Genomic DNA, 10,112 nt, shown 5'->3' with positions numbered 1-10,112 from the left:
AGTAGGTGCTCCCCAGACTCAGGTCTGTACCTACAACACTATCACTCACATGGTCCAAAGCAATGCCCATTTTGGTCAGGAGTCTCAATGTTCAACATTTGTGTCAGGGCAGAAAAAAGGTCTGAACACATTTTACTCTCATGCTAGCCAATTTTTGTCACTCTTCATCAGAGCCTACCCACCTTGTCTATTTTCCCTTTCTTTTTTTAAAATAATAATTAATTTTAATTTTATGTGCATTGGCATTTTATCAGCATCGTGTCTCTGTGTGAGGGTGTCAGATCGTGGAGTAACAGACAGTTGTGAGCTTCCATGTAGTTGCTGGGAATTGAACCCAGGACCTCTGGAAGAGCAGTTAGTGCTCTCAACCTCTGAGCCACCTCTCCAGCCCTATTTTCTCTTTCTTTCCCCTCACTTCGAGTTGCAGCCTTTTTGACTTCATAGAATGATGGAAAGGAAAAGTCAGTCTCCAAGGAGGAGTAGAGAAGTTGACCTGCTTATTCTTGTTGGCACTGGCCATAGGGAAATGTGGAGCAAGAATAATAAAGCACTTATCAGGGACTGGAAAAACCAGCCAGTGGTTAAAAGTATAAACAGCTCTTCCAGAGGACCCAAGTCCAGTTTCCAGCACCTGTATCAGGCAAATCCCAGCACCTGTAACTCCAGCCCCTAGGGGAGGCAATGCACTCTTTTGGCCTTTACAGGCACACACAGGTTTATTCAATCCAGCGCCGCATGAGTGTAGTTCAAGCTAACGGAACCCTCCCTCGTCCACCACGCTCAACGCTGCGAGGCGGGGAGGAGAGTTCCTCTTTCTTGGGGAAGTTAGTTTTTATAAGCAAAAACCACAAAATTTCTTAGTGGGGAGGTGGTTCGTACGGGTCCATCCTTGATTGGTCCAGTTTTTCCCGGATTTCAGCTTATCTGTTTACCCTGTCAGGAGTTTTACAACCCATCTCCGGGGTCCAGTCGTGTTATCTCCAGAGAGGGGCATCTTGTGGTTAATCAGTCACCACCAGACATCCTGACTTTTTTGTTCTTTTGAAAACACCTCACTTCACCTCTCTAGGAAGGGGGAACTGACTCTATTCTAAGATATCTCTTCCCTCAGCTCTTTTGGGTTTTAGGGGAACTGTGTCTGGGCCTTTGGTGGGGGTCTTTCAACACACACACGCACACGCACACGCACACGCAGAGAAACATATATCCACATACAATTCTTAAAAATATCCTAGGTTTGGGGAACAATGGACCACACCCTGCCTAGGTGGGATTGAAAGAAGGCTAGATTTGGGGAGGGGGTCGTGCCCACCAGTTTAGGGAAAAACCTTCTCTTGGAGAATGCTTCAAAAAAGACCACTCCAGAATGATGGTGTTATGCCCAGATCATGACCCCAAAGAGATCACTGAAGACCGTGTGTGGATGTCCAGAATGCAACAGCAAGGTTTATTCTATAGATACAAGTCTAGACAGGGAACTCCTTCCTACATCCAATACAGTGAGGCAGGGAGGAGTTGCTCTTTCTTTGTGAGGCTAGCTATTTAAAGGCAAAAATCACAAGCCCTTCAGGGTGGTTGTGGGGGGAGGGTTGGCTTGGGTGCTACTGGGATTGGTTTATATTTATCTCTGTTCTCTTTTAATTGGGTGAGGGTATTTAATCTTTGAATTTACTGGTTGGGGGTTACAATTATCATTTTGGGGGCTGTCCGAGACAAGTCCCAGGCTTTGTCCTTGAGCTGCCATGGGGCCTGGCTGGCCTGGCATGTACTGACTGTGGGGGCTGGCTCAGTGGTCCAGGCTCTGTCCTTGAGCTGCCATGGACACAGTGAGGGGTCCCAGACAGTAAACAACTGGCTGAACTTTGAGCAATCAGAGTACGTGCAGAAAGGGAGCTACTGCAAGGACTGTGTCTTTAGTTCATGGCCCTCCCAGAAACTGCTTGCTCAAGTCTCAGGAACCTGAAACTGAGGCCTGATCTCTGAGAGAAGACTGAGCAGCCTGTTATGGCATCTGCTTGCTCCTTTCAATGGTATTCTCAAAAAGCTCCACATGTGTAATCTCCCTCCCTCTCTATCACACACACACTCCCCACATCCCCACACACATACAGCAGAAGCCCAGAACTCAATAAGCACTTTTAAACCACATGTACACAAGTAGAAAAAGCCGTAAGGCTTCTGGGATCAGGATCCCATTGAATAGGAGTGAGAATAGTTGAGGTAATTTGGAATTCTTAGATAAAAGTCAGCAGCTTTTGTCTTTGTTTTTGATCCTGATTAGTTGTCTGAGGTTGTGCCTGGTCTGGGAGGGAAGGCCTGATGCACTGCCTAGGTCTGGCCCTCCTCGCTGCTCCAGAGAAGCGTTAGAGCTCTGTGTGGCCCAACAGGAAGATATAGGAAAGCAGCAGCAATGGTTTTCGATGGGAAGCAATGTCCCTGAGGCAGCCACAAATGGAGCCTCCTCCTCCACAGGACTCTGTCACACTTGTACCTTTTCTGAGGAATCCTTTGGAGGTTAGCATTTGTAATGCCACCCAGTCCAGTGATCTGGACAGTCAGAGCTGTCTTCTGAACCTAGACTCTATGACAGCCTCAGGAAATCACTCCTTCAGCAGGAAATTGAGTTATGCATGGGATGTTAGAACAGCAAGAATCATCCATTTATCAAGCTATCTGGACATCAAAACAAGCGTGCCTCTGGCTGAGTAGTCTGCAGACCCTCATAGTCCTGATAAAAGGCTAGGACATCAGGAAGAGTCTTTCTGATGTTCAGCCTGTTGACACACCCCACCTCTGCCTGCCCGCCCATACGCGTGTGGGAGTTAGGTCCTTTAACTACTTCCGTCCCTCAAATGCCCCACTATTGATCCTCTAGGAGAGAAACCACCCCTGCCCTATGGAGCCACTCCAAATTCAGAATGGCTCTTTCCCTTTGTGAGATGAGTGGTTCAGATTCCTCAACTGAAGAAGTGCAAAGGTTTTGACATTTGCTTAAGTCACATAAAAGAAGTATGGTCTCTGTGCTAGAGAGATGGTTAAGAGCAGTGGTTAAGAGCACTGTCAGCTCTTCCAGAGGACCTGAGTTCAATTCCCAGCAACTGCTTGGTGGTTCACAACCATCTATAGTGAGATCTGATGATTCCCTTTTCTAGAATAAAGGCATGCATGTAGATAGAGCACTTGTATACATAAAATAAATCAATAATGTTTAAAAAAGAGATAAGTATGGTCTCTTAAAAAAGAGACTACCTGGGCCCAGTAGAAATGGCTCAGTAGTTAAAGAGTGCTCATTGCTATCACAGAGGACCTGAGCTCAGTTTCCTTCACCTGCATCACGTGGATCACAAGGCTTAGGAGGTTACCACTTTGAGGAGAGGCATGCACACTACACACACAAATGAAAGACAAAGGAAATCTTTAAAAAAGAAATATTTATCAATTCTAGGAGGAAGATTCAAAGAATCAGAGTCTCATTGCCTGCCCAAGGTGCTATCCTACATGAACCAAACCAACTGGTGAATGAAACCTCCCTCCTCAAAAGCAGCTGTTGCGGGGAAGGGGAACAAATCTGTTCCCCCAGTCCCTCAGTCTTCACTGGTGATGAGATTCTCAATGTAGGCATTGAGCTCCTCATCCGTGCTGATGTTTATGTCTTCCTGTACCTTCTGCAGGAGTGCCCGGACATTGGTCTGAAGCTTCTGGAGTTTCTCTTCTGTCTCACGGAGTTTTTTCTGGGAGATGAGCAGGCTCTCCTCAGAGGCCTTGGCTCTTGAGTCAGCACAGCTTTGGTAGGAGTTACAGAGATTCTGGAGCCCTGCTTCGTATTGCTTGAAGCACTCTTTCAGAGGAAGAGACAGTAACTCTTCTGAATTCATAGCACCCAACTCCTTCTTGGATATGGAGAAACTCAGGGGCATGAAATAACGTAAGCAATTCCAGAGAATCTGGACCAGGAGGTCAGTGGTCTCATGGTTGGTCTTTGGAGCAGTAGTGTCAGGTTCAGTGCAGAAGTAGTCGGAAGTGGAGGACCCTTGTAATGCAATAGCCTGCTGGTCTGTGGTGTCCTTCTCTTCTTTCACACTCTCTTGCTGCCCATCAGTGCTCTGATATACTGAAGATGGCTTCATCAGCCATACATTTTCACTGCCTTTTTCCACCCAGCAGTCTCTTGGTATAGTATGCTTGGGCACATCCTCAAACTTGACCTTCCACCATACCACATTCTCGCCCACTTCCACGGCAGTGACGTGGCCCTTGTAGCACTCTCCTTTCACACGTACCTCCACGTACAGTCCTTTATCTTTCTGAGCTATCTTGAGGTCCCCTGGATTCTCTTCCTCAGCACTGTCTGAGAGATCATTTACTTGAGTCTTTTCCTCCTTCACAGTCACCCTGCCCCGTTTGCACGACTCCTTCCTTCTCTCCTCAGCTTCTTCCTCATCAGTGACCTCAAGACTCCGCTTGCGATCACTTTGGACTGGTGATGGACTAATGGGTGGATCTGGCTTCTCCATCACTGGAGTCTTCATGGCTTCTAGGGTTTCCACCTTGCAAAGGTTGTTGGAGTTGGGGACTACAGATGTTGACAGGGATTGGACCAGAGGAGGCTGAGGTACAGTTTTAACCAGGAGGCCAACCAACTTTGGGGGTGTCTCAGGTGGCTGGAGCATAGCCTCTCTTTGGGCTGTCAGAGGAGGAGACTTTGGGTTGGTGTAGAAGATAGAAGCCCTTTGTAACTGTCTGGGTGGTCTAGGAACATGCATGGACTGAGGTCTTCTTCGGGCATTCTTGTTCACACCACACAACGGTAGTTGGAGACAGTGAAGTCTCTGAGCAGAACATTTAGTGAAAGGTCTGGTGGTCACTTCCAAGGGTAATTTTTTCAGGTCACCTTGGGAACAGATGGGCATGGTTTTATTAAGGGCCTTCAGCTTCTTCTGCTGTTGGCGAATTTTCTCTGTCAGCTGCTTCCGTCTTTCTTCTTGTGTCTTTGGAGCCTTTTTAAATATTCCCATAGGAATCTTCTGTTGCAGTTCAAAAGCCTCACACTGGTCTTGCTCAGGATCAGGGTTCATTGAGCAAACCCAGTAGTCTGGGTAACCTTCTTCTATAGCACTTAACTGGAAGGGTAGGGTCCTCCACTTCAGACACAAATCACACTGTATAGTGGTCGGAACTTGCATAGCCCTCCTCCGTTTGAAATGCAGCTCCTTAGATGGGGGTCGGTTCCAGTTGGCAGAGAGGTAGCCAAACTCATCCCAGAACTTAATGATCCCATACTGGGCAATGGCTATGTCCTTCCAGTACTGTGCCAGGTGCTCCCCCATTGCCCGCAGCAGGTGGCGGTACTCCTTGGCATCAGCAAAGTCTTGCTTGTTGTGTGTAGGCTCCAGGACCAAGTAGGGCACATCAATGACCCCAACCACCCCACCACATGTCATGCTCTTTTCCAGCTGTGGGCCCACTTTCTCATACATCTTGATCAAGCGGCTACAGTTGTAGATAAACATGCCATCATGGTCACGGTGTTCAATGTTGACCCCAAAAACAAAACTCAGTTCCTTAGGTTCTTTGAGTGCTCGCTGCTTGGCATCCTTGATCCTTTTCTTGACATCAGCTTCTCTTCGAAGGGTGATGGCTGTATTCTGGACCTGTCGCAACATCACCCTGGAGACCCGTGAGATGTCTCCACCTGTATGTATTTCTAATGCACGAGCTTTGCTCTCTGCTTCCCGTGCCTTCTCTTCAGCAAGCCATGCTACCTGGTCTGCCTTCTTCACCTCTTGTTCTGCCCGGGTCTTGAAACGGCTTGATGTGAAGGTGTACTTCCTGGGCTTGTACAGGCAGCAGGAGAGCTTTTTGGTCTGCACCTTGTGCCCGTGAATGAAAATCCTCATCCGAGGATCGATGTAGAGCACAGCAGCATAGGCACAGAAGGAGTACCGCTCTGGCTTCATACCTTCTTGGGATATCTCTGCCATCTGGATGTCTTTTGGATTTGAGGTTATGTCTAGTTCAGGCTCTCCATTGTCCATGAGCTTGAGATTAAAAATGATCACCAGGGTTCCACTAGTCCCAGAAATCTTCATGAACTGGGTCATCATTTCTCTCTCAGTGTGGAAGGGAGAATACTTGTAGATGAGTTCTGTCTCGATGGCAAACTTCTCTACATTGTCTGTGACAGGTTCTCCTGTCTGTGTATTCCAAGAAGGCAATGGGACTATCACTTCATCAATGCCTTCTTCCTCGTGAAAGGTTCGAGACAGGAAGAGGCAGCTCATGGTGTCTTCCTTCTTCGTGAAGAGGATAAAATCCTTCCCAATACGCATTGAGCCCGATTTTAGTCCATTCCCATACCGCCCAATCTGTGTGGACTCTGGAGTACGTTTGCCTGATTTCCCAAATTGGATCACACTGATGGCATCATTTGGATCCATTCCTGCTCCATTATCCAGAAAACAAAGCATGAATCCGCCTCGAAGGTCTTCTCGCCTTTCAGCATAAATATCTATTCGGGTGGCATTGGCATCTCTCGCGTTATCAACCAGTTCAGCAAGGGCACCAAACAAAAATTCATGAGTTGTTGAATTTGTGTGTAGATATTCAAAGGTTAGTTGAGCCCGGTTAAGACTGTTGTAATTGGTGAATGCCATAACTACAATAAAGTCTCCACTAACCCACTAACCAAGAAATATATGTATTGAAGCAGATTTTCTTGGGTTCTGCTCAGTAAAGGGTTGTTTCTTGCTTCTTAATGATAGATGAAGCAAGTTATCTAATAACTATCCAAAATACATCTGAGACTGATTTTCTTTCTTTCTTTTAATCTTTTCAATGAATATGATGTAATTTTTTTTTGAGAGTGGGAAGACTAAACTGCATTTCTAAAAAACTTTGAATGTTGTTTCCATAGTTCATTTCAGAAAACCTGGGTCAAAAGTGGATGGTCCTCAACAGACATAGAGTTGACTGTTACTGTTTTATCTTGACATTCTTCGAGCCATTTCCTGTTCTGAATTTTCTGAGGAGACTTACCAATTCGGAAATCTGCTTCTATCAGGAAATGTCTTTCACCTACATCTTCACCACCAGAGACCGAAGTATCTAGATGCTGATCTGGAGGGACCTTTACCAGAGTAGGTAGTTGTACATCCGGTGTTCCCTTTGGCAACTGATAAAGGTCTTTGGGGCTACTTACCAGTCTTTCAAATTCAAACCGAGACTAAACGCAGCTTGATGTTATACCACAATCACCACAGGGTGATGTGTGAGATGACCTCACACGGGTCAACAGAGCCACCCAAATCTCCTGGTGTGAGTTGTGGCCTTTAGCCACGCCCCTGCCTGCCTGGGTCCTGGGGCCACTTCCTCGCTCCTCCCCGGGAGAAGTGAGTCTCTGCTTTCAAGGCCCAGACCCAGGGTGTAGAACAGTTATTAGAGCACAACTAATCAGTTCACGCGAGCTGCCGGTACCTCCCTGAAGCCTCTGTGTCTCCCTTAGAACTGGAATTTAACGGTACGCCGCTCGCTCGCTTGGAACCACCAGCTGCCTCTGCTTCTGCCTCCGCGGAGCGCCACCTGTCGGCTGGACTATGTCACTACAGTGGTGCTAAGGTCTGGACCAGGTCTAGGTGGGTGCCGGACCAAAAAAGTTTGCTGCTTCTCTGCCATCGCTAATGTACCTCAGTTTCTGCTTTGTGTCGTTTAGTGCGCAATGCATTGGGCCTTGTTTTATTAAAGAGTTTTCTTCTTATGTTATCTGTGTGACTATCTATGCCACCTGTGTGTGGGCCTGCAGAAGCTAGCAGGTCCTCTGGAGCTGGAGTGTCCGTCAGCCTCCAGACCTGGATGCTAGGAATCGAAGTCAGTTTTCCAGGAAGAACTGTAAGCTATCTTTACTGTTGAGTCATCTCTCCAGACCCAAACTCTGGCCCTTCTTTAGTTCTTTGAACAGGATTTCAAGAACCTGGATAGACTATATAGACCAATAGTAAGCGTGAACCCAAGGAACCGATTTTTGTTGTTGTTTGGTGATGTTAGTGTTTGGCTCCATGCTTTTACAATTAGCTAGCCAATTTCTAATTAATATGGGGTTCTTGCTGTGATGTGTGTCCCAGAGATTATTGTTTGCTGATCTGGTTGCCTGTGTGTTTTGGCATTTGTGGGTTTGGCCTCCAGAAATCTAAACTAGAAAACGTGGTATAAAGCCACTATAAAACCAAGAGTGGTGGTGCACGTCTTTATTTTCAGCATTCAGGAGGCAGAGGAAGGTGATCTCTGTGAGTTAAAGGCCAGCCTGGTTTGCACAGCATAGTGGGTGCCAAACCAGCTAGAGCTACACAGTGAGATCCTGTCTTTAAAAAAGGAAGCCATTGGCTGTTGCAGCCTATGACACATGACAGACAGCATGTGGGTTTTCTGTGAGCAAGGATGAGGAGGAACAAAAGGACACACAGGACATTGAACTTGGGGAACTATAAAGGGAACTAGAGGTGACAGGGGATGGAAGTGACAAGGCAGGAGGATGACTAAAGCACTTTATTTAAAAAAAATACCATGGCTCAGTGGTTAAGAGCGCTGGCTGCTCTTCAGAGGACCTGGGTTCAATTCCCACTATCCTACGTGGTAGCTCATAAACATCTGTGCTCCATCACATTCTTCTGGCCTCTAGGAAAGCATCCATGTGCTGCACATATATACATGCATGTGGGCAAAAAACACTATACACATAAAATTTAAAAAAAATTAATGCCACAATAATATAGAATACCTTGAATACTATTTAATTTTTAGAAAGTTTTTGTATATGGGTGTTTTGCATGCATGATGCCCAAAGGAGCCAGAAGACAACCCTGGAACTGGACTTACTGTGACATCACACACAAAGCCTGCACAGGTTCAAGCCAGACAAAATCCCAATGCTGAGAAGGAAGAGATGGGGAAAAGATCCGAACTGTAGAATTATGGTCCTGTTTGCATTTGAAAGCAGTTCTTATCATCTTTCCATGTCTGAGCAAACAAATGCTATGCATGGATAATGCTGAGAGCTTTATGATAGGCAGGCCATGAATGAGTTTATTGTGAGACAGAAAAAGGCAAAATTTTGGTGTTTATTAAATATGATGTGTAACACAATAGATTGTGCAGACAGAATGGAAGGGGTAGGGTTGAAAGTCTTTTATAACAGTTGAGGAGGATTTTATTAATTTTGCCTCATAAGTCATTTTTTTAGGGCCAATATATGAAGGGACAGGTCGATTTTTCTCTACCTTGTCAAGCAGTACATTTTACACTACCAGTTGTCCTTCTTGAAACTGGCCATGTAGGATCCAGTGTCATGGATCATTGGAGTTAGGCGTTAAATGTTTTTATTAAGACATCACAACTCACTGTGTCTGGTTATTAAAGTGTAGGGATTTTTGCTTTTTATTTTTGGACTTTCCTGTCTCTGGTAATTCCAGTTTTAAATGGCCATTTCCTGAGCAATCTAGTTCTAGCATGTAGTGTTAATGGAGTTGAAATATAATTTCTTCTGTGATGGGTAGGCTTAGGCAAACTCTTCAGTAAGTAGTCTGAGGATTTCACAGTTTTTTCATGTGAGAATCTTAAGTTTCTGTGTGGGTGAATATTAAGGTGTTAAAGTAAAGAGAGTTTTGCACATGGGGATGAATGAACAGCAAAACAGGGCAAACCCTCAAGTTAAATTCTTCAGTGTTGCTGCCTCAGAAGAAGGGGATGATTAGTTCATCTGGGTCAGCAGTTGTGCTGGTTCTCAAGCATGGGAAGATTTTTTTTTTTTTTTGGTAAGATTTATTTTTATTTTATGTGGCTATGTATTTTTCCTGCAAGTATGACTGTGCACCACATGAATGCAGTGCCTGAAGAGTGAAAAGAAAGTGTCAGATTATCTGGAACTTGTATAACATATGTTGTTAGTCACCATGTGGGTGCCGGGAACTGAATCAGCACTTGCTGGTGCTCTGGCAAAGACTTGTTAACTGCTGAGCCATTTCACTAGCCCTTGCTTTGTTTTGGGGACAGTTCCATGCAGAGTACACTGGCCTTCAACTTTTGACCTCCCTGCCTCAACTGCCAAGTAATGGGATACAAAC

General features: G+C 45.7%; 1 protein-coding gene across 1 annotated transcript; it reads right to left on the bottom strand.

Moving 5' to 3' along the window:
* Positions 1 to 3,584: 3,584 nt before the first annotated feature.
* On the bottom strand, positions 3,585 to 6,653 carry LOC118571687 (ATPase MORC2B-like). Its single transcript, XM_036170901.1, has one exon. The coding sequence runs from the start codon at positions 6,651 to 6,653 to the stop codon at positions 3,585 to 3,587; it is 3,069 nt and encodes a 1,022-aa protein (XP_036026794.1).
* Between the last annotated feature and the right edge of the window lie 3,459 nt (positions 6,654 to 10,112).

This window comes from Onychomys torridus, chromosome 21 (assembly GCF_903995425.1).
Source record: "Onychomys torridus chromosome 21, mOncTor1.1, whole genome shotgun sequence".
Taxonomy (NCBI): Eukaryota; Metazoa; Chordata; class Mammalia; order Rodentia; family Cricetidae; genus Onychomys; species Onychomys torridus.
This window is presented reverse-complemented; position numbering and strand designations above follow the sequence as displayed.